Here is a 26,548-nt window from a genome sequence, read left to right as displayed (position 1 = left end):
TCTTTCTATTCATTATTTGGTCAGGGAAGTTGCCCTGTGCCCAGATTTACATTTTCGAAAAAGCCTAAGAAGCAAAAGAACTACAGCCGTCCCTCAGGATTGTTCCAAATACCTGCTGTGTAAAAATGGCGGAGGACGAGGATTCATCAACAGCGAAAGAATCATAGCGAAGAAAGAGATGCGCCACAAGAAGCCTGGCGACCATAACAACAATATCCTTCCCAGCACACTGTTTATTAGCAGCTGTCGCCTCCTCTGTCTCCCGCCCGTTAGACCACAGCACATACTCCAAAAGGTTCTCCCCTTCCTCTCCAAGAAACCTCCCTTGGACAAACTCCTCGGCATTGGCAAAAACACGAGGATCCTTTGTAGCCAGAGGCTGATACCCACCAAGCAGGTCTCCTTTCTTTATCTCATACTGCGCCTCGTACGACTCCACCATGAAATCCCTCTTTGCCCGCGCGTACTGCAACGGCACAGGTGGCTCCATCCTCAGCACTTCGTACACCACAGAGCGCACAAGCGGCATGCACTCCAACGCCTTCATATTCAGCCCTCCGTTTGCCTCCATTGCTCCGCGCACTTCTATAGCGATCTCTCTATGCAAATCTCCGCCCGCCTTGGCAATACAATTGACAATACTGGGGAAAAAGATGAGCATTCCACCGAAGGAGTTGAAGCCGAGGTTGAAGAGGAGGTCGTGACAGGCCTCGTCTCTTGGAATACCCATGTCTTTAACTGCCATATCGAGAACTGGCGATCCGCGCTTGTCGATGAAATCATAAAGCTTCTGATAGTTCCCGGAGACGAGAGCGAAGGGAAGTGGAATTGAGTGTATTGTGAGCTCGTCGAGAACCTTGGGCAAAACGCCAGAGCTAGCGATTGGGGCAACTTGAGGCGCGAGCCAGGTGGTCGCATAGGTGGGTCCTTCGGTCACCAGACTGCCCGGGCCAGGGGCCACTGGATCTACCCCGACGAGAGCCCGGCAGAGAAAATTGAATATCAGATCGTCGACCTGCCCGCTGAAAGACGCCTTGCCTTCTTTCTCGAATTCCTTTTCGACTTCAACGCACAGCTCTTCGAATGCCCTGGCAAATTCGGGCAGGATCCTTGGGCGGGACATCTTCAGCACCTCGAAGCAGAAGGCCTTGAGCTTGCCGTGAGTTTTTTCAGAGGGGTCTTGGTAGACAGCTGTCCTGTAGCCGCCGGTGAAATCGGTGCTGGGCATGTAGGCTCCGGTGAGCACGTCTCTCTTGTCGACTTTGGTGAGGCCGAAGAGAGTGGGGAAGGTCTTGGCGTCCAGGAGCATTATCACCCGGGGGTCCGATACGATGGGCGGACCAGGCGGCATGTTTACTCTTAATACAGTGCTCTTGTATTTGTGTATGCGGGTCTTGAAGAAGTTCTCGGCGCCTTCCGTGACGAAGTAGTCGAAGCGGTCGACGAGAGAGCCGACTAAGGGCAGGCCATAGGACCCCGGGATTTCTTTCACTGGAAGACCAGGAGAAACTCATGGTGTGGCCATGCTTGCAAACGTTCGGAGCATCATCTTCTTGCTGCTGGAACGGAAAACTCTCTGATACGGGTTACAATATCCCGACCCTCGATGCGAACTTTTGAAGCAAATGGAAAAGGGATAAGATTTGACGGTTGACTCACTCAGTGCTTTATGAAAAGATTTTGATATTATACATACACACCAATCTGTAAATTTTAAAATTTATTATCAGTTTTCATCAATTAAAAAATTTAAAACGTTAAAATTTATTCTATGGTTGGTTAGTTAATTGATTGAGTTTAATTACTGGGGATGATTTATTATTAGATATTGTTGAATTTAATGGTCAAATGAGAATTTTGGTCAATAGTAAGAAGATAAAAATATACTTCTTTTCGATAGAAATGATATGTATAATTGTTATTGATTAGTTAATCATTAAAGTATGTGATATTTAAACAAGTGATGAGGATGATAGTATACTTCTTGATTACTGTCAAATCTTTTGAATATACAATTCATCTTAATTAGTGAGGTTGGTCAATTATTAAATATTGTTGAATACTATGACCAAATAAAAAATTTTGTCAATAGCAAAAAGATAACAATATACTACTTTTTGATAGGAATGATGGGTTTTGACTATGAGGGGGATTATTTGCACCTACCCTATATTGTAATTATAAGTCAACACTCATATTACTCTATGGGGTGGGTGCAAATAATCCCCCCCCACAGAGAACATTGGAATGATGAGTATAATTGTCATTGATTGGGTGATCATTAAAATATGTGACATTTGCACAAAGTGATGAGGATGATATTTTACTTCTTAGTTACGCCCAAATCTTTTGAAAGTATTATTCATTCTTAATTCATGAAGATGGTCTATTACTAAATATTGTTGAATTTTATAGTCAAATGAAAATTTTGGTCAATAATAGGAGGATGACAATATACTACTTTTTGAAAGAAATGATGTGTATATCTATTATTGATTGGTTGATCATTAAAGCATGTGCTATTAATGATGATATTGTACTTGATTACAATCAAATCATTTGAAAGTACAACTCATCCTAGTTAGTGAGGATAATCTATTATTAAATATTGCTGAATTTAAAGGTCAAATGAAAATTTCGGTCAGCGACAAGATAAAAATAGACTACTTCTTGATAGAAGATGTGTATAACTCTTATTGATTGGTTAATCATTAAAGCATGCGGTATTTAAGCAGAGTGGTGAGGATGATAGTGTGCTTCTTGACTACATTCAAATCCTTTGAAGTACCATTCATCTAAGTTTGATGTAACAAAGTAGAACTCTTTATTAATGATTGGGACTAACTTTGACATAGTCAAGTACCTTCAATTCCAAATATCTCTTTAGTAATGATTAGGGGAGACGACCCAATAGATAAGCACCCTATCTTCATGCTTCTCAATATCTTACGTGAAAATTTCAAATCACCCTAAATTTTTTACAATAGTTTACTTGGCAAGTCCCTTATAATTAAGGTTTCAAGGCCACACTAGCATTCTCTTTGTCAAGGTGTTCAAAAAGACCCCAAAAAGGGAGAGATCAATAATGTATGGTAAGTCATGTCTTATTGATACACTGATATGGTCTCACATTTGTTAATTTTTTAAATCTAAAGAATACATTCCATTCAATTATAGACCCTTATCATCAACACGGAAAACTTTAGAATACAACTATTGATTCAATCTTATTAAAAATCATTAAACGTTAAATCAACAAATGATATAAGAACTATTAAAGCGTACTCATATACTAAATCCTTTCTCCCTAAAACTAATTTTGATATAAAAATATGTTATGAAATTTAAATTCTTTAATAATTAATTGAACTAATTTTCATATAACAAATTAGATCTACCTCCTAATACCCAGCAATTATTTTGACTTAACTAAACTCTTTATTTATTTAAAAAATGACTCCAAATTTAAATATATGCTTTCATATAATGTTAAAATGTCGACGTTTAAGTTAACCAGTTATTTCCATAAAAAAACAGATATAAAATTTGCTCCCATGATTCCATTGTGACTACATGTTTGCAATCGACTAATAATGGGCGGCTTTGTTAATCGTGAGAGAACACGTGCTAGTTGAGTTAAATTATTTATTTTGTCGTCTTCTGACACGACAAATGACTCGAGCATAACCCTAACGTTGCATTAAATTTGCAGCTTTATAGGTTTGCGATTTCCGCAATTTTAGGGTACACGTCAATATGGAATAAATACCATATCTTAAACATTCAATACATGATACTATTGAATTTGCATGAATTAAAAAAAAAATTGAAACCAAACATTTTATTAAATATTTTTGTGAGGCCTATATGCATATGTCCAATTTCTCATAAGTGCTTGCCACACATTTGAAGCCAACCATACTCTAAATTGGTATGCAAAGAATGTTTAAGTATGAAAGCCAACCATACTATAAATTGGTATGAAAGAATAACTTTTGTCAAAAGTTGTGCGATTTTTCTTCAAATAAGGTATTAGGATATTTGTTTTTGTCAAATGTTGATTATTTAAAAAACAATTGAAATGATTCATTTTTAATAGTTATTGAATTTATTTTATCACAATTCAAAATTTTCATTTAACAACAAATTTAGGTGGTGTAAGATTAATAATGGAACTAAGTTAATGGTGATTGCATTTATTTGGTGGTGGACTGTATTTTTTATATATAGTTATAATATTTTATATTTTAAATATTTGATATAATATATCTTTTAACAATATTGTAAATATGTTTTCTAATAGATTTAAATATGCTTACTAATATAGTGATGAAAAGGTGTTGCCTTTGAATTTTTGTATTGCATTAATAGAGATTAGAAGGAAAGCTAATGTATTAAAATTTATAGGAAAACTAAATTGGGAAGTACAAATAGAAGGAAATAAGAAACATGAAAACACAACATAGAGTGCAATCTGATGTTGTGCCTCTCACACAATATCATTGATATCTCGTGTTCATGTCAAGAGACAATAAAAATAAGAAAGAAAGAAAAGTGGGTGATACCAAATGAATAAAACTATTCTAATCTATGTATTCAATGAAATGAAAATAAAAATATGAGAATATGTAAAGAATTCTTTAATTTATCCTTGAGAAACCTAAAGCTAATAAGAGAGAAATTAATCTTTTTTACTTTTTTGAGTATCTAAAATGAATAAAATGATAGAATATTATGTTCTCTTCTATAAAAAGTGTATCTAGGAATGAAAAGAATTGTGATAATGTAAAGAGTGCAAACTAGAGTGTAAATGTGTGTGTGTATGTGTCAGAGAGAGAGAGAGAGAGAGAGAGAGAGAGAGAGAGATGCCAAGATAACTATAGAAGTGCTTTATCATAATAATAAAGAATAGAATGAAAGGCAATATAATATTAAACAAAAAATGGTTATTTATAGAAGCTGATGAAGCCAATGGTACAAGATTGCTATCAAATGTCACAAACCTTCATGAAGATTATTGTTTTAGTGTGTGTACTCACACAAGAGAAAACAAAGCCATCACCAATGTTATAGTAAACTACACATAGTTTTATATATATATTGGCATGTGAGAGTTTGTAAGATTGAATGATAATGGGAGAAATTGTATAGAAAGTAACAAGCATTAGGGAGATATTCATGATAAAGATCCATATAGTTTGTTCCCAAATGGTTACTATTGACGTAGGGAGGTAGGAAATGGAAAAGTACTTAGAAATAACTATTGAACAAGAAACTATTGTAGGACCATAGCATGCCTTGTAGAAAATATCATATCATGCTAGTGTCTAGATGGTTTTAACACTAGAAAATGATTAAACCTAGAGAATTATATGAATAATATGTATATAACATAAATTTTAACAAAAAGGTCTATAGGAGGCCCAAGGCCTTAGCACCTCATGAAGAAAATAATTAAGTTTATTAATATATATTACGTTAGAACATTTCTCACATAAGATAGATAAATTACATGTACACCAAATAAAATTTAAAATATTGAGAATCAATCTTGTAATACTAAATATCACTTTCATTATTTTATGTGCTAGCTTAGATTATGAGAGAATGGATGAGATTAAAGCTATTGTTTTTTGTTTTTTTTGTCATAAATCAAATGATCATATCACTGATATTATTCCTCCATCATTGATTTAAAATTTAAATGTACACTTGATATCATTTAATTTTCATACATTTATCACAAGTATCTGCCCAACTTCTATTTATCTAGATCAATTATTTACAATAAATTATCATTAAATTTAGTTAAAAAAATATTCACTTCTTTATATTTATCATATTGAGAGGCATCCTGTAATGATAGGACAGAGGAGGAACATATGATGTCATAACCATGAAAAAACATATCTTGTCCACAAGAATTGTGAGTTTCAGGCAATAAAACAGAAGTAAAGACAATTTTCAGGCACGGCCAAAAAACAAAATCTTTTCCTGTATTCGATAATCTGGCATGACAGAACCGAAGGCAATCTGTGATGAAGATAAAGAGATAATATTGTGTGCAATGCATATTTAAAATGCTCAGATATTTCACGTTGTTCAAAATCTTAATTGTCTCTGTCAAGGTAAGGTAGTAATTAAAATGGTATTTACCTTTTTAGCTGTATTTTCATGAAGAAATGTTCATTAATTCTTGAGAATGTATTTAAGCTTATTGTTAGCACCTGTTTAAAGAATATGTATGCTTGTGTCGCACTATTGCTAATATTTATTAGTATTAATGGTAATTAAAACAATGATTTTTTATTTTTTTTTAAACTACAGAGGTACATGTATATTCATGTTGTTCAAGTTGGAATTTTATATTTCTATAGTTTTGTTGTTTGGAGTATCATAATGAGCATCTTAGTAGAAGTTAAATACTCTTTCAATTTAGAATTTACAAGCTACATTAATAAGTGGTCACTACTTTAGTAGTAGTATTGACAAGCAAGAATGACTTGGTATGTAATGAAGTGTCACTACAGTCATTAGGTAATTGTATAATAACTCATTAAGAAATAAAATGTCAGTTTAATTTGGATAAAGCAATGAAGTTTCATTGTGTCTAAAAGATAAATATGAGATATTGAGCAACAATCTTTATAAAGAACAAAACCATCATGTAATGGAAAATTACGAGATGAAAAAATCATTATATGACATCATCCTATGAGGGAAAATGTAGCTCACATTAGACATTATCTTAGGGTTCCTCATAAGATACCATATTTGGAGATAAGAAAGAAACAATTCAGAGAGTGAGATAGCATCACAAAACATGTAAATTTCATAACCAAACAAAGCATACTCTCCTCACACAAAACAACATCCCTACTATGTAGATCCAAATGATTATACAAACAAAGAAATAACAAGGCTAGTGGAATAGGCTAAAAAAGAATGAGCATCATTATAAAACATGATTTTGTAAGGAGTGTCATGGTACATAAAAAATATCCACTAATGTAAATAAGAATCAAAGAGTACGGTGAGGGATCAAACAAATATGAAATAATGAAAGTTCCAACTTTAAGAAAATTAAAAAAATCTATCACTTGTAAGAGAAAAATCAAATATCAAATAAAAATCATAAAATCAATAATGTAATATTTTAAAATCATAAATGCAAAGCTTAGAATATTAGCTTGAGTTTTGAATGTTAGCTTGTCCAAAAATCTAGAGAAATAAATTAAAATCACTATGTAAAACTCGAAGTATACATTAACTAATCAATACTAACATCAAGTATCTTAGAAATATGAGTTGGGAATGATAAATATGATAAAAATTTAAATGCTCAAATTTTCTTTAAAAAATTACAAGTATTTCGCTCTAGGATCAATGTAGCTAATGAATCTACAAATTATCTTAGAATACTTTGTTAAGGTCACAAAAAATCAACATTAAAATTAAATACTCAAAATTTAAAATACCAAATGCAAGTATATAGTTTTGTCTTTCATATACATTATAAATCTTCTATGCAATTTATAGTAGTTTTATGTTGCATAAAAAAGATTCCTTAGATGAATGAATAAAAGAAATCTATAAAATCTTTGTCTTTCTATTAGTTTCAATTCTGCAATTGTGAGATTCATCTTGTAAGCGTGAATTTGAAATTAATTCATAAATTTGTTCTTTGTCCATCAATTTGATCTTTGATTGTTTTTCGAATTTCACTTAAGCTACTTCAATATATTTAGTCATATCTCACATTAAAAAGAAAGAAAGATCTTATATAAATTTTTATTAGCATATTTCTAAAATAATCATTTGTTTACTTTAGTCCATATAAGAAATACAAAACTGTAGAATTTTGAAAGAAAATGAAAAATAACAAGTAATTCAAATAATAACTTTAATTAATTCTAATAAATAAATAAATAATTATTTTATTACCAAATCAATATTATATTTTAACAAAAATATATGCATGCATAAAATTATTTTCTTTAAAAAATATTATATTTGTAAATTTGATTGTATGAACAATTTTTTTGATGAAAAAAATTGTTCACCCAATCAAATGATAAGAAAAATGTAGAAATTTCATGAAATTAATACTATATTTATTTTCCCACACAAAGAGATAATGCTTATGCTCATGGCAATCAATATCTTCCCCACATGAATCGCATGAGCTTCAGGCAACAAATTGGGAGGAAAGACAAATTACAGAAACAGACACATATTATTAATAATCCAGACCACCAAACATAGTGTGCCACAGAAAATCAGCGTAATCTATGTTGAGGATAAAGAGATAATATCCCCACCAATCAACTGGAAATTTCAGAAATAGACATTAATATCTTTTAATAATCCTGCACATGAAACAATTGCGACGAGACAAAAGCAGTGTTGTGACGACTGCACATGTTTTACACTATTCAAAATCTTATATCTCTTTTTTGAGAGATACTTACGTTTTTATATATATTATTCTTTAGGATCAATATGTTGCTTAATGTGTTGTTTAAGGGTGGCTTATTTTTATGAAGAAATGTTTTTTGAGAATATTTTATAGTTTTTATTTGGTAACTGTTTAAAGATGATGTATGTGTGCTTTATACGATTGTCAAATATTTGATCGTAATAAATTAGATTTCTTAAGTTTACTCATACTTTATGGCTTGGAGTAGAAGTGTAATAGTAATGAGCATGTTAGCATTAAAGCTCTTTACAATTTAGTGTATTTTGCTACACGAACAGGTAGCATCATGATAATAATGAAGGTGTAAGTAATGAAATTGTGAAAGAAAGAAAAGAAGAATTATTGTCCATGAAAAAGATCTAGCAATACAAATTATGGTGAGAGATTCTATAGAGATAAAATAATACATCAATATTTTGGAAAATTAGAAAAATAAAGCACTTTAGGAAAGGGTATTTTATTATCTTAATAAATTCAAGGTTCTCTTTCATAGTGTGTTGGTTAAGTGGTGTTGTTGTTGTTTTGGTCACCATGGTTCAAACCCCCACTAGGCCCTTATGATTGTAGGCTTGTGCCTTTGCAAATTCATGGTGCTCGCAGATTGAGCATGAGCTTTGGTAAATGAAGATGAGATCTTCCATTTGTGACCTCATCGATTCATAGGTCCAAGTCAAAATAATTTCACATGAAGTGGAAGGGTGTGTTGTACTAGCATCATCATTCATGTTAAAAAGTTTACTAAGTACTTATTTTAAAATATGTATATCTTAACAAATTATTAAATAAATATAAGAATCAATAATCATATAAGTTATTTAAACATAATAAAATCTTAAATAAATATTTAAAACAATGAGCAATACAATAGAGTTTTAATTTTTTGCTTGACAAAATAACCTATTGAAATGAAATAATATATTTACATAAAAATAACAAGGAAAATTAACTATGGGTTGAGCGAGTGGGGGTAGGGCCATACATGACTAAAGTAGCAATATGGTCCTAGCCTACGTGGCTAACATTGGGGTGCAAACCTCAAGCATTGCAGAGGTGGTAGTTTTTATATCATGGAATAGTAATTGCAAGAGATAGAGGGTATGGATGAATCATTATTGAAGGAAATTCAAAGAATACTATATTAATGCTAAAGAAAGAAGCCAAACCTGATTGGAAATGTGAACACCTCATTGTCATGTGTCTTGATCTCTTCCCTAGGATTGGCCATGTAAGACTCGGTCATACACGAAGAGAGGGAAATAAAGTAGCATATAGGATAACTAATCTTGACTTGTTTTCCAATCATATTTAAATATGGATGAATTTGCATGAAATTTTTAATGAAATTCAAGCCATTACCCTTGCAAATATAAGGCCTAATGATGCAAAATAATCTTAAAATTTCATTTTTATTTCTTGTCATAGAGGCCTTATCTTCAAATCATTCAATGTTTAGGAGGCAGGCATTCAATTATGGTAATATTAGTTGCACCTTCTCCAATTCTGACCCATGTTATCCTTTTCATACACCTAGAATCCAAATTCCCTTTTTGGTTTTTGCCTTTGATCTCATTGTGTTAGCTATGGGGGTTCACCTTATTCAAACTAAGCCAGATAGTTGTGATGCTTTAAAAAATAATTGTAAGTTGTGGTCAAAAGTTGTAAAGGGAAACCTTGTGAGTTATGTGGAAAGGATTCTGTAAAGGGTGAAAAATTAGGGTTTGCACCATTACATGTAAGAAGACCACTAATTTTTTCGTAATTACCTTTACATTAGTGAAAGGTGAAATTTGATAGATATAAGCTCAAAATACCAAGATTCTGATTAGATTGAGCCCACCATTTCATCCTCCAAATGTGTTACTTCAATAACCTCTTGATTAGATCTCTATAACCAAACCGTCATAAACACTATAAAAATCAAGCAATGGTTATCAAAATATCAAAGTCCTACAAAATCTCCTTACTACTACCAGATCTAGACATCTATTGTTGATCTCCATTCTTCACATCTCTCAACTCAAGGATTCAACCACTACCTATAGTAGTATACTTGCTCCATGTTCCTTTCAAACATTAACTTCAATGTATATGCTAGCATATACAACTTTGGTGTAAACTGCAAACTACACTTTACTTATCTTTTGAATAATGAACCAATGACTTGATCACCATTTGACAAATGCTCTATTTTTGCAACTATATACCAATGATCCTAGCAATCCCAAAATTTGTTTGGATCTTGAAGATGATGATCTATAGGTCGATGCTAAGATATGCTAATTCAACACAACTTGCAATACAAATCACTGATTCAAAATTGATTTGTGGTCTCATCTTGTCAAGTTATCACATGTGGAAATCCTTTTTTTGTGTTAAATCTACACAATTCATTATTGGCTGAGTGCACACTCTATTACCATCATTTGAGTGTATTCTTTCATAAATGATTTGACAAGACTTCCTCAATACTCAGGCTAGGTGTTAAATTCCAAATCATTGATGAAAGAAATTTTTTATTATACCACCAAAAAAAAACTCTACTACCAAAGAATAATTTCTCACATGTGCATTTCAGTGTCTAAATGGATCTCATTTTCAAAGAGATCAAAAACACATTGTAACACACTCATCGATCACTACATATAATTTAACTATTGCATCAACTAACAAAATAAAAAATAGACATGGTATCAAATATTTTTTCTTCATACAAATACTTCTATCTCAATGATCTTCCCCTTTGTAAGTGACTCACAAAACTTGGTATCTTGATTGACACTTAAGCTCTCTTTATTTAATAGTGGTGACAATTCTTCGTGGATACTATCTTCACTTTGGTAACCCTTACTCCTTCTTGGAGAAATTCTTGAAGTATATATTTTCGTTCTTAAATTTATTTTCTTTAGATCTCCTTTTGATGACTTCTTTGTGCTTAGCGATAACTTCATGCTTTTTCTAGTAACTTTTCCAAAGCTTGAAGCAAGGTCAAAATTAAATCCTTGACTATCTTATTGCTTGCTTGTGAGATTTCATTGTTTCCAACATTCCCTTATTTCTGAAAATAAAGATATCCCATCACCTAAAATGGCTGGCAAATCAAAAGAGAGCTGCCTTAAGCTCTAGTATACTCGTATGTTTGATTGTGGAATTGATCCCATAATTAGAAATAATAATACAAATAATTAAATGCTTTAGCATGACTCTTAAAATCCAAACCTTTATATCAAACATCTACATACTAATAATATAAACTCTATCTGGCTATTGCCTTACAAGATTGATTTATCTTTTGTCATTTTTTACTTGTCCTACTTTGAGATAAAGAGCTCCACATCTATGATGAGATAACCCTGGAGTGGATCTAATCTAATCACACTCAAGTATTATTGCACTATCTTCGATTAAGATAGATATTATTCATGCTTCATCATAAAAGAATAGGCTGTTTTCCTTTGAATGAGTAGAAAGAGGACATGTTGTACCCTGAGATCTAGCAAGTGTAGGTGGAGTGTATTGTGAGGAACTAGAATCCCATTAAGAATGACTAGGATGATGTTAGGTTGGTTCCTTTTTTGAGCTATTTTAATTACAAAATCTAATAGTGTTAGTTTTTGTTCTAGTTCTATTAGTGTTATTTTCTGCTCTATAACTAAGGACAATTATTTAAATAGGCTTGTGTGACTTATTTTGGTTGTTTATATTCAGATTAAGTACTTTAATGCTATTATGGACTCTTTATAGTTATATGCTAGTAGTTGTAATATGGATACAAGGAGGATAGATAGGGTTATTACATTTAGCTATATGGGTATGATAGTTTTTAATTACTTTTGAGAGATATTTCAATGCTTTTTTGGTGTTTGGCTGTCTAATGCCAATGACTGTTTAGCTACTCTAAAGTTTTATTTTTTTGTGAGGGTTTAGGACTTTCTCCCTACTAAAGTAATTAAAAACATAGGCATAGAAACAGTTTGACTCTAATATAAAAAATGATGAACCATAAAATGCAACAGTGAATAAACATATTCTAAACACATACGAATATCACTTGGATTCTTGAGCAACTTCTCACAAATTGATTAAGTTTCCATTCATACTTAACATTTAATACATTCATCACAATATAAAATGCATAGACAAAGATGTTTGCCAAGCACAAAAAATGGTGCATATTCTCTTCAATAAATCAAATTGTGTTATATGGAAACTATTTTTCCAAATTTTAATGTTAAATGAACATTCTTTGCCTTGGCCTCTCTTCTATTCTACTAATTGACTTATGCCTTCCTATTGCCTATATTCTATGCACTATTTTCTTTTTTCTCTGTAGGCTTACAAGGTCTTTATACACTTTAGGAACAAATAGATTTTGTTTTAGATCCTAAAATCTTTCCATAAATTATCCCTAAAATCTCTCATGCCTAACAAGACATATTCACTTACAATTTGTAAATACCAATGAACCCGTATTATCTATTTGACCTTCTAGACTTATGAATCATCATCTCTGTAATTTATTTGTTAACTTAGGAAACATAAATATTTACATCAAGGAATAAAAATTTCTCACCAAATGTCAAGACCTTATTTTGAGCTTTGTCTTCCACAAGCTTGATGACTTTGGAAGTCAGGATGCTCCTGCATCACAACATGTGAGACTCTAACCTATTTCTCAACCTTTTTGGTCCCCTATTTAAAAAATTGATCCCCATTTATCTTCCTCATCCAAGACCAAACTTGTCCCTACTTGGTTCAACCCTATTCGTGGGGCTAAATAGAAAAAACCTCTTGCCCCCTCTTCAAAGGAAATTCATTTGGTGGAGTCCAACGAGGATGTGGATTTTGAGGATTCTAAGTCCTCCTTGACCATAGGTTCTAATTGATCTTCAAATAATTTTGAGGATAAATCCCCATTCACCCTGCCATTAGAGTCCTCTTCATTGGTGTGTTTCTACTCCCAAGCTTGACTCCCTTGCTGCAGTTGACAAAGTTTCTAAGATAGCTGGGGTAGTTGATAAACAAGATGTAGTTTTTCAGTGGCTCCTGTCCCAATTGAGTGTGGACAGAAAGAAGATCAATGGTCTTGAAGTGGTGTTTGAAGTAGAGGTTTGATGTGATAGTTGGGTGCTCGATAAATATGGTTAGAGGGTATAGAAGGCTACGAGTGACATGGCTAGGTAATAAAAATCATGCAAGATTATGGAGAAGAAGCTTAAGGATCTTAATGAAAAAAATTATCAAAGGGATGAGAGGAGAGAAGTGGTTGAGTTGAAGGAAAATCAGGAGGCTCTAAGACAAAAAGGTAGAGGAAATGACTGCTCTAAGCCAGGAAAAGCCAATGAGGAATTTGGCCTCTGTACATGTAATCCAATAGGAGATATAATGGAGGAAGGTGAAGAGGAAGAGACACTTGAATCCTTCTTCTATTGCATTGGACCCCCTCACATCTATATTTAAGGCTACTTGAGATTAGGTTACTTTGACCTTAGCGAAAGATTCTAACAAAAAATTCTACTTTTTGAGAGAGTTAAAGTTTTATGCCATGAATGCTATGATGATAATGCCCCCATTCAATAGACCATTCCTTCATATCTTGGAAGGGTTTTTGATGCTTTCTCTATTTTATGCTTCTTTATCCTACTCATCTATTAGGATTTAGTGTGTTTTGATCTTCTGCAGTTTCTTGGCTGGGTGTGCACTTCTCATGTGCCTAGGTAGTTGCTATTTAGAGGATATCTAAAAGGTTCGATTCTATCCTTCTTGAATTAATCAGAATAAGAAAAATTAATTAATTTTGATATTAACATAAAGTATCCAACGAATAAGAGCTAGGAATAGTTTAAATGTTGGCGTTTAATATATATCTTTTTTGGCTACATGTTTTTTTAGTCTAGCCCATTGAAAAGTGAGGTCATAGACTGGGAACCTTCACCTCTTATTTGACATTATAACAACAATAATTTAGGTTCATGAGAAGGATAGCCCAGAAGGGGCATAAAGCCCATGAGTAGACTAGCTTAGTGAGGGTCTAACATAGGGATGAACACATGCAAAACCATGAACATGAATTATGCAACGGTTCACAATCAACCCAAAGGGGATTTGAAGTTTGTGGCACCATCAAAAATGCCAAAACTTAACCATCATATTGTATTCTGAACCACATGGTGAAGTTAAATAGTTAAAACTATATTAATAAATATATCTATAGCCTCGATGTAAGTTTCGAATTTGTTAAATATTTTAAAGTAATTTATAATTATTTGTAATAATAAGGCCTAGTTAGATGATAAATAAAAGGACCTATAAAATATTATTTTATAAAATATTTATTTAGTATGATTATGAGATCCATTCTAAACATGGAGATTTGAACTTAATTCATTTATAAATTCACATTTATGTCAACTTAAATATTTAGTTAGTTCCAACTATAAAAGTAAATCTTATGTGATTTTGGTTTTTATGTTACAAAGATAATAAAGTATTTATGTTAAGCCATATTAGGTATGCCAAGATCCATGACTTTCAACCAAGATCAAAGATAAAAAATAGTTATTTGTGTGCACCCTAGAATGTTGAGGTCATGTTAAGACAATTAAATTCTTCCTTTTAGGTCCACAATGTGAGCTATAAATTTTTCAAGTGTTTATTATGCATTCTAAATGAATTTATATTAACCTATTGATATAAATTCTAAATGCCAAGGAATCAAATTGGTACACTCAACTAGGTGTAAAGATGAGAAAAAATATCTAAATTTAATTTTAATTTTAAAGATTAAAAAAATAATTATTAACCATTTTATCAAACTATTAAATATCTAACTCATAAAATATATAAATAAAAAATTATGGTGTAATTATAGTCCTTATCTAAGACTACAAAATAGTTTGTATTGGTAGTATGCAAAAACTATAAGAATAACTTGTAGTTTCAATATAGAAAACATAACACATAAAATAATAAAATTTGATATAAAACTAAATGAATCCTTGAGAATATGGTAATATTTCTTCTTACATGATTTCTTGTGCACTAGTTAAGGTGCAATTTGGTTATTGAGTCCCTTAGGTCAGCCAAAATGTATTTTACTTATAGTATACTTCAAAACATTTTACATGTGTATGTAGTGTAGTTATGGATGAGAATAATAGGTTTATTTTTTCATCATTTAAAAGAACTCAGCAAAATTTTTGCATGTAAAATATTTTACATAAATTTTCATCAATTTATAGGCTTAGTTGAAAGCATTCTATGATAAATTAATATACCACCAAAGGAAATAAATACAAAATACAAAATTGACTATTTTAGACATAGGTTAAAGTGTATTAAACATAATTAGCTTTATTAACCCCTGAAAAAAATAAATATTGAACATTATGAATCTTTCATTTATGGAGATTTCTTGTCTCACATCTCTTATAAGGTTATTTGACTAGAAAAAATGCAACACAATTAAAATCCATAATTTTATATCAAATATCAATTATATTTATCCATCACCAATTCCTTCTTAAAACCAATCTAATATGATAGATAACACTAATGAATAATCTATATATTATCTTAGATGAGTTTATTACATACTAAGTGAAAATAATATTTCTAGTGATTGAAATATGTTGAACAATGTGATGTGTTTACTCCTAATTACATTTTAATACAATTCCACTTCACTTTTAAAAAATATTTTATTAATAATTATAGAAACGACTTATGAAATATCTTCTTTGTTAAAAAAAATATTAAATCTATAGTTTTTATTTATTAAAGAAAACAAAAATTTTAACCCCTATTGCATTCCTCCACTATAAAATTTAATACTAATTCAACTTTTCTAGTTACTTTATAATTAGGAAACAAAAATTCTAAAAACTATGATAAATGGTAACAAGAAGTTTTAAATTTAAAATTGATTTGAAGAAAATTAGAAATAAACCATTTTCATTTAATATTAAAATAATTTCATAAATTCAAAATATCATATAATTTTAATTAAAGCATATATAAGTAATTAGGTTATAAAAGTTACTTATTTTCAACCCAGAAAAGACTACTCATATATTTCTTCCAACACTTATAGCTAACCACCAAACACTTACATCTAACCACCAAAGAAAATCTTTCATAGCCCAAAAGGGTATATTCTACATTTTGTTTTGGTTTTAGATTTAAATGAATCATTTTATATGTGATCTCCCATAATATTTTTCTAATTCTTTATCACTTCATATACAAGTTGTTATGACATAGAATATGAAGGATGGCAAGACACGTTTTTCTATTTCAATTATGTTATTTGTGAACATTTTAACAACAAAGTGTTTCTTTCTAAGGATCATATTGGTGTGATGGTTTTTTTTGGTGTTTCTCTAGTTGTGATTGTTAGAATAATGTTGCCAAAAGTTATTGTTCTTAATGTTTCTATTTTGCCCCATTGTATTTCCAACGAGCCACCTTCTCTTGATTGTGGTCACTAAAGTGGTTTCCTCTTGTCCTTCACCTAGATCTTCAAATGATGAAGACAACTTTGGTTGGATAGTTGTACAAAGACAGATGTGAAAGTGACTAAGAATGTTTCAAGTAATATTTTGTCTTGATTTTGGTTACCTCTTTAGTATCTTGTTGTTTTTTAGAACATTCACTTTCCTCTATTGGGTTCCAACTCAATCATACATTAAGCTTGTTGTTTCAAAATGTTGTTTAATTTTTCTCTGTTTATCTCAAGGTTGTACTTTGAATGGGCCTAGCTTGGTTGTTTGTTTGCTATACTCCATGTTTTCCTATTTTGTTGTTTTTTTAGATGCTTTGCCAGCTTATTCGTGAAGACTTTTTGTTGTTCAATGTTTTTGAACTGTAATGGGTTGGGGCCCTTCCCCATTTATTTTAATAAACAAAAAATATTGTGAAGTCACAAATCAAAAAACAAATCCTTTTTCTTTCCCAAATGATATGTATTTTATTGGTGCTAAACTTTTTATTACTTCTAAATGGAGTTGTTCACCCAAATATGGTAATCTAATGTCCCATATGAAGTCATTTTCAAGCTCACTTTTTATGAGCATTCGACTAAGACCATTGAGCTGTTTTCTTACAATCTACCTCAAAAAATATTTTCTATCATATTGTAAAGAACAAATTCTCATAAACACGTGTTAGTTGGGTTAAACTATTTACTTTGTCACCTTCTAACATGACAGATAACTCTTGCTTAACCCTAACATTGCATTAAATTTGTAGCTTTAAAGGTTTGTAAATTTGCACAACTTTAGGGTACTAGTTAGATATGGAATAAAGACCATATCTTGAAAATTCAATATGTTACATTATTGAATATGCATGAATTAAAAATAAATAAAATTGAAACCAAATATTTTATTAAATATTTTTTTAAGCCTATATGCATATATCCAATTTCCAATTTCTCATAAGTGCTTGCAATGCATTTGAAGGCAACCATACTATAAAATGGTATGCAAATAATGCTTAGGTTTGTGTTTAGGTGCTCAAGAAAATATGAAAGAAATATTTTTTGTCAAAAGTGTGATTTTTAATAGTAGGACGTTTTTTTTCACAAACACTAGCTTTATGCAATCATAATGGTCATCCAATATTCTTAAAGAGAAATAAAAAATTAAAATAATTTAAAGGATGAATAAGGATTCTGTACATTTAAATATATTAGTAGAATGTCAAAGAAACAAATATCTCTTGAAATGGAAAAATACAACATAGTTGAATTCAAATTATTATAAGAAATATTTTGACCAAAAGTGTTTGGAATAATGTGGTTGTTTAACAAGTTCATGGATAAATATTTAGATAAAAGTAGGGTAACATTTTTATGGACATCTTTTCTAGTGATTTGCATGCACCCAACAAAAGGTCACCTAGAGATCCTCACTTATGATTTGTTAGAATTGTTTGTCTAGACCCTATGCAACCATGATTAAAAAGTTTGTTGCATGGAGGAAATCATCTCTACACTCTATTATGCAAATGTAATATAGAAAGTGATATAGTCTACCTGTATAAATTTTGAGATTCTTAAATATTTTAAGTAGAATTTTAAATAACGTTTTGTCAATAGATAATGTTTTTTATTAAAATAAGTGGGGAAGGGTCCCAACCCATTATAGATTTAAAATTGAAATGGTTCATTTAAAAACATTTAAATTTTTCTAATTAAATAACATTTTGTCAACCGATAATGTTGATTATTTAAAAAATAATTTAAATGATTCATTTTCAATTGTCATTGAATTTATTTTATCACAATTCAAAAATTTCCATAAAGTTTATTTAACAGCAAATTTAGGTGGTGTGGGATTCATAATGGAACTAATTTAATGGTGATTGCATTTATTTGGTGGTGGATTTTTTTTTACATATAGTTATAATATTTTTTACTTTAAAGATTTGATATAATTTATATTTTAACAATAATGTAAATATTTTTCCTAATATATTTAAATATTCTTACTAATATAGTGATGAAAAGGTGTTGCCTTTAAATTTTTTGTATTGCATTAATAGAGATTGGAAGTAAGCTAATGTAGTGGGATTTATAGGAAAAATAAATTGGGAAGTGTAAATAGAATGAAATAAGAAACATGACAACATAACATAGAGTTTATTATTAGGAAGTTGTGATATCTGGATGTCCATACACTCTGATGTTGTCCCTCTCACATAATATAATTGATATCTCATGTTTCTACCAAAAAAAATGACGTTTCTACTATAATTTTAACTCACTTACATATCAAGAGACAATGAAAATAAGAAAAGAAAAAAGAGGCGATACCAAATGAACAAAAAATGAATAAAATTATTCTAATCTATGTATTCAATGAAAAAAAAGGGATAAGAGGATGTAAATAATTGTTTAATTTATCCTCGAGAAACCTAAAGCTAATAAGAGAGAAATTATTGAGGCTACTAAGGAGCTTTCTATGAATTTTTAATACTTTTCTTAGATCTTTTTTACTTTCATGAGTATCTAAGATGAATAAAATGATAGAATATTATGTTCTCTTCTATAATAAGTGTGTCTAGGAATCAAAAGAATAGTGAAAATATAAAGAGTGCAAACTAGAGTCTAAATGTGTTTGTGTGTGTGTGTGTGTGTGTGTGTGTGTGTGTGTGAGAGAGAGAGAGAGAGAGAGAGAGAGAGAGAGAGAGAGAGAGAGAGAGAGAGAGAGAGAGAGAGAGAGAGAGAGAGAGAGAGAGAGAGAGAGAGAGAGAGAGAGAGAGAGAGAGAGAGAGAGAGAGAGAGAGAGAGAGAGAAGTATAAAATGGTTCTATAATAACAATAATAAAGAATAGAATGAAAGGTAATATAAAAAGAAAAGTCACTTATAGAAGCTTGATGAAGTCAATGGTACAATATTTCTATCAAATTATACAAAGCTTCATGAAGACTATTGTTTTAGTGTTTGTGCACTCACACAAGAGAAACTAAAGCCAACACCAATGTTGTAGTAAACTACACAGAGTTTTATATATATCTTGGCATGTGAGAGATTGTAAGATTGAATGATAATGAGAAATTTTTTATTGAAAGTAACAAGCACAAGGGAGACATGCAAGGTAAAGATCCATATAGTTTATTCCCAATCGGTTACCATTGACCTAGGGAGGTAGGAAATGGAAAAGTTCTTAGAAATTACTATTGAACAAGAAACTATTGTAGGACCATATCTGCCTTGTAGAAAATTTCATATCATGCTAGTGTCTGGATGGTTTTAGCACTAGAAAATGATAAAACGTAGAGATTTATATGATTAATATATATGTAACATTAGTTTTAATGGAAAGGTCCATAGGAGGCCCAAGGCCTTAGCACCTCAAGAAGAAAATGACTAAGTTTATTAGTACACATTATATTAGAACATTTCTCAGACGATGTAGATAAATTACATGTACAATAAATCAAATTTAAATAATGAGGATCAATCTTGTAATACTAAAGAATGCCTTCATTATTTTATGTGCTAGATTAGATAATGAGAGAAGGAATCAATTAAAGTTATTTATTTTATTTAGGTCATGAATCAAATGATCATATCACTAATATTATTCCTTCATCATCGATTTACAATTTAAGTGTACACTTGATATCATTTTATTTTAATTCGTTTATAATAAGTATCTGCCCAACTTCTGTTTATCTAGATCAGTTATTTAGAATAAATTATCATTATTTACTTAAAAAAAATATTCACTTCTTTATATTTATCATATTGAGAGACATCTTATAATGATAGGATAGAGGAGAAATATATGATGTCATACCCATGAAATAATAGATGGAGCAGATCTTTGTACTTTCCTTGGCAATATCTTGTCCACATGAATCGTGAGTTTCAGGCAATAAAATAGAAGTAAAGACAATTTTTCAGGCATGGCCAAAAAACAAAATCTTTTCCTTGTATTCGATAATCTGGCATGACATATTGAAAATGCTCAGATACCTTATGAGGACTCATCATGTTTCACATTGTTTAAAATCTTAGTTGTCTCTGTCAAGGTAATGTAGTAATTAAAATGGTATTTACTTTTTTAGCTGTATCTTTATGAAGAAATGTTCATTAATTCTTGAGAATGCTTTTAGGCTTTTTGTTAGCACCTGCTTAAAGAAGATGTATACTTGTGTTGCACTATTCCTAAAATTTATTGGTATTTAAAGCAATGATTTTTATTTTTTATTTTTGGTTCACTACGGCGGTACATTTATCTTCATGTTGTTCAAGTTGGAATTTATATTTCTATTTATAGTTTGTTGTTTGGATTATCATAGTGAACATTAGCAGAAGTTAAATACTCTTTCAATTTAGAACTTACAAGCTACATTAACAAGTGGTCACTACTTTATTAGTAGTATAGACAAGCAAGAATACTTGGTATGTAATGAAGTGTCACTAAAATCATTAGATAATTGTATAATAATTTTTCATTAAGAAAGAAAACATCAGTTTAATTGAGATAAATCAATGAGGTTTCATTATCTCTAAAAGATAAATATGACATACTAAGTAACAATCTTCGTAAAGAACTAAATCATCATGTAATGGAGAAGTACGAGATGAAAAAAATCATTATATGAAATCGTCTTATAAGGGAAAGTATAGCTCACATTAGGCATTATCTTAGGGTTCCTCATATGATACCATATTTTAGGACAAGAAAGAAACAATATGGAGATTAAGATAGCATCACAAAACACATAAATTTCATAACTAAACAAAGCATACTCTCCTCAAACAAAACAAAATCCTTACTATGTAGATTCAGATGATTATACAAACAAAGAAATAACAAGGCTAGTGGAATAGGCTACAAAAGAAGTAGCATCATTATAATGCAGGATTTTGTAAGGAGTGTCATGGTCCATGGAAAAGAAGAAGATGTAATACATGAAAAATATTTTCTAATATAAATAAGAATCAAAAAGTAGGGTGAGGGATCAAACACATGAAATAATAAAAGTTCAAAACTTAAGAAAAAAAAAAAAAAAAAAAATCACTTGTAAAAGCAAAATCAAATTATCATAAAATCAATAATGTAATTTTTTAAAATCATAAATGCAAAGCTTAGAATATTAGCTAGGATTTTGAATGTTATCTTGTCCAAAAATCTAGAGAAATAATTTAAGATCACTATATGTAAAACTCGAAGGATACATTAAGTAATCAATACTAACATCAAGTATCTTAGAAATATGAGTTAGGAATGATAAATATAAGAAAATTTTTAATAATCTAAATTTTAAAAATTAATTACAAGTATTTAGCTCTAAGATTAATCTAGCTAATGAATCTATAAATTATCTTAGAATACTTTGTTAGTGTTGCAAAAAATCAAGGTTAAAATTAAATGCGCAAAACTTGATATAACAAGTGCAAGTATATAGTTCTATCTTTCATGTACATTATGAATCTTCTATGCAATTTAAAGTAGTTTTGTGTTGAAATAAAAAATTCCTTAGATAAATGAATAAAAGAAATCTATAAAATCTTTGTCTTCCTATTAGTTTTGATTTTGGAATTGTGAGATCCATTTTGTAAGTGTGCATTTGAACTTAGTTCATAAATTTGTTCTTTGTCCATCGATTTGATCTTATAAATAATTTTATAAATAAATAAATACTTATTTTATCACCAAATCAATATTATATTTTAACAAAAATATATGAATGCATAAAATTATTTTCTTTAATAAATACTATGTTTGTTTTCCTTGTGTGAATAAAGAGATAAGGGTTATGGGATATGTACAGTTCTCTACTTCCCATGACAATTAATATCTTGCCCACATGCATCGCGTGAGTTTCAGGCAATAAATTGGGAGGAAAGACAAATTACAGAAACAGACATAAATATTTCTTTCATAATTCAATAATCTAGACCACCAAACGTGGTGTGCCACAGAAAATCAGCGTAATCTATGTTGAGGATAAAGAGATAATATCCCCACCAATCAACTGCGATGAGACAAACTGGAAATTTCAGAAACAGACATATTAATATCTTTTAATAATCCTGCCCATGAAACATAGTGTGCCGCGGAAAATAAACGTTATCTATGTTGAAGACAAAGAGATAATACCATGAGCAATCAACAGTATGGATTCAATTGCGATGAGACAAATTGGAAATGGTGAGATGACCCAAAACCAGTGTTGTTACGATTGCACATGTTTTACGCTGTTCGAAATCTTATATCTTTTTCAAGATAGTAGTTAAAATGGTCATTATATTCTTATGTATATTATTCTTTAGGCTTAATATGTTGCTTAGTGTGTGGTTTAAGGGTGGTCAGGAAGAAATGCTTTTGAGAAAATTTTGAAGTTTTTAGTTGGTAACTGTTTAAAGATGATGTATGTGTGCTTTATAAGATTGTCAAACATTTGATGGTAATAAGTTAGATTTCTTAAGTTTACTCATACTTTATGGCTTGGAGTGGAAGTGTAATACTAATGAGCATGTTAGTAGTAGTAAAGCTCTTTACAATTCGACAAATTTCGCTACATGAGTAGGTAACATCATGATAATAATGAAGGTGTAAGTAATGAAGTTGTGAAAGAAAGAAAAGAAGAATTATTGTCCATGAAAAAGATCTAGCAATACAAATTATGGTAAGAGATTCTATAGAGATAAAATAATACATCATTGTTTTGGAAAATTACAAAAATAAAGAATTTTAGGAAAGGTTATTTTACTATCTTAATGAATTCAGGGTTCTCTTTCATAGTGTGTTGGTTAAGTGGTGGTGGTGTTGTTGTGGTCACCATGGTTCAAATCCCTACTAGGCCCTTGTGATCATAGGCTTGTTCCTTTTTCAATGAATGGTGCTCACGGGAATGAGCATGAGCTTTGATAAATGCAGATGAGATCTTCCATTTGTGACCTCATCGGTTCATAGCTCCAAGTCAAAAACATTTCATGTGGAGTGGAAGGACATGTTGTACTAGCATCATTGTTCATGTTAAAAAGGTTTACTAATCACTTATTTTAAAATATATATCTTAACAAATTATTAAATAATATAAGAATCAATAATCATAAAGGTTATCAAACATAATAAAATCTTAAATAAAGATATTTAAAAATGAGTAATACAATAGAACTTTAATTTTCTACTTGAAAAAATAACCTATTCAAATAAAATAATATATTTACATAAAAAATAACAAGGAAAATTAATTCCAGGTAGAGCGAGTGGGGGTAGGGTCATATGTGACCTAATTGGCAACATGGTCCTACCCCATGTGGCTAACTTTGGGGTGCAAAACCTCAAGCATTTTGGAGGTGGTAGTTGTTTACCATGGAATAGTAACTGCAAGAGATAGTGTATGGACGAAATGTTATTGAAGACAATTCAAAGAATAACCTATTAATGCTCAAAAAATAAGCCAAACCTAATTGGAAATGTGAACACCTCATCTCGAAGTGTCTTGATCTCCTCTCTAGGATTGGCCATGTAAGACCCAATCACGCATGGAGAGAGGGAAGTAAAGTAGCAGATAGGATAACTAATCTTGACTTGTTTTCTAGTTATTGTTAAATATGGATGAATTCGCATGAATTTTTGATGAAAATCAAGCCATTATCCTTGCTGATGTAAGGCCTAATGAAGTAGAATAATCTTAAGATTTCCTTTTTATTTCTTGTCATAGCCACCTTATTTGCCAATCATTTAATGTTTAAGTGGTAGATATTTAATTATGGTATTAGTTGAACCTTCTCCAATTTTGACCCACATTATCCTTTTCATACACCTAGTATCCAAATTCCCTTTTTGGTTTTCGCTTTTGGTCTCATTGTGTTAGCTATGGAGGATGACCTTATTCAAACTAAGCTAGATAGTTGTGATACTTTAAAAAATAATTCTAAGTAGTGATCAAAGGAGGTAAAGGGAAACTTTATGAGTTATGTGGAAAGAATGTTCTAAAGGGTGAAAAATCAGGCTTTCCACCATTACATGTAAGAAGAGCACTATTTTTTTCCTAATAAACCTTTACATTAGGGAAATATGAAATTTGATAGTGTTAGAGTATTTAGGTATTTACTTGATTAATTAAACAATATTTATTTAATTATTTAAGTTCCCTTTATCTCTTTTACACTTAAGCTAACTTTAGATGCATAATAATTAATTCTTTTATTAATTATTATGTGCAAACCTAGGTTTTCCCTTTTAGGGTTTCTTGACCTATTAAAGGTTGAGTTCTTTCTCTTCATTGTAAGAAGAAGGTTTTTTACATTACATATTTTTTGAATATTGAGCTCTTTCTTTTTTAGCATATTTTCTATGTATTTCTTTCTTCTATGATTTGCTTCCTTGCTTCTCCTTGTAACAGGTTTTTCAACTTCCAGAGATCATTTGGGCTCTTGTGGTGTTGAATTTTCTCAACTCCAACATAGTATCAGAGCTTAAGATTTGTAGCTATCTACTCTTGTTTTGAGAAATTTTGCATTGGAAGCAAATTTGGGGTTTCAGAAAGTTTTTTTAATGCACCTAGGGATAGGATTTTTTTTGAGCACTTTGGGCCTAAATGAAGCTCACCATCATGATCAGAAGGCCCAAAAACCCCTATGGTCATATAAAACTTGACCTTTTTTGGTTCCTGAGCCTCTGGGAGTATGTTTTGCTCCAGATCCATGGCATACGACCCTAGCACATAGTTTGAGAATTTTTTTTTTTTTAAATAAATAAATATTTTTGCCTTTATATGGTATGTATGCCAAATTTTGAATTTTTGAAGGAAAAAAAAGACAAAATTAAAAGCAAAAAAAAAAGGGCGAAAAAAAGCAAGGTTTTAAAAAGAAAATTTTTTGGCAAAAGTTTTTTTTTGGGGGGGAAGCCCATGGTACACACGTACCATGGGGCCCCTTTCCACCATAGGTCACAATAGGTCACCGTCATCCATCCTAACCTTAGGCCCCGTGCCTTCCTAGCCGCCTCGGCCCCATCGGTGCCCTTCTACCGGCCCCTGTCGGTCCCGCCAGTAGCCCGCCGCTTCTCCCCAGCTCCCCACCGCCTGTTGGCCCCTAGCCCCCACCATTGCTTCCGTGACTCCCTGGCCCTTGGCCCTTCACTACTCGCTTGCGGCCACCAGATGGCCCTAGGCCTCCCCACCAGCCGATGGACCCTAGCCTCCCTGCGCTGTTTTCCTGGCCACCGCGCCTTTCTCGGTAGCCTTGGTTGCGCCCACCACTAGCCCTGGCTCCACTCATCAGCCACCTTGGCTCCACCTGCTAGAACCCTGCCCACCAAACATTGCCGGCCACCACCGTGCCACCGCCTGGCCACTAGGGCTCTACCCGTCCACCACTAGAGCACCACCCACTGGCCACCTCTACTCGCTAGAGCCACCAGACTACCCCTTCCTCTTGTTTTGAAGGGGGGTTTGGTTTTTTTGGCCCTATCTTGGGCATACAAAGTCATTTTTTTGGCCCAATCTGTGTATTTCTTTCTTTTTTGATTTGCTTCCTTCCTTCTCCTTGTAATAGGTTTTCAACTTGCAGAGATCATTTGGGCTCCTGTGGTGTTGTATTT

At 31.3% G+C, this 26,548-nt stretch overlaps 1 protein-coding gene across 1 annotated transcript; it reads right to left on the bottom strand.

Moving 5' to 3' along the window:
• Nucleotides 1-26,226, bottom strand: LOC131027241 (allene oxide synthase, chloroplastic-like). The gene is made up of 2 exons (XM_059208842.1): nt 26,052-26,226; nt 1-1,509 (listed from the first exon to the last, which is right to left on the bottom strand). Exons 1-2 carry the CDS (start codon nt 26,224-26,226, stop codon nt 65-67), a joined length of 1,620 nt encoding a protein of 539 aa, XP_059064825.1. The 3' UTR covers nt 1-64.
• Nucleotides 26,227-26,548: the final 322 nt, after the last annotated feature.

The sequence above is a fragment of the Cryptomeria japonica genome, chromosome 1, assembly GCF_030272615.1.
Source record: "Cryptomeria japonica chromosome 1, Sugi_1.0, whole genome shotgun sequence".
Taxonomy (NCBI): Eukaryota; Viridiplantae; Streptophyta; class Pinopsida; order Cupressales; family Cupressaceae; genus Cryptomeria; species Cryptomeria japonica.
This window is presented reverse-complemented; position numbering and strand designations above follow the sequence as displayed.

Bases quoted from the DNA above. Each gene is read 5' to 3' on its own strand.
- LOC131027241 (XM_059208842.1), bottom strand. From the start codon at position 26,226: ATGAGTGGAGCCAGGGCTAGTGGTGGGCGCAACCAAGGCTACCGAGAA. The intron at 1,510-26,051 runs GTGGGGGCTAGG...CCACACCATGAG, and splicing joins AGGGAGTCACGGAAGCAATG to TTTCTCCTGGTCTTCCAGTG.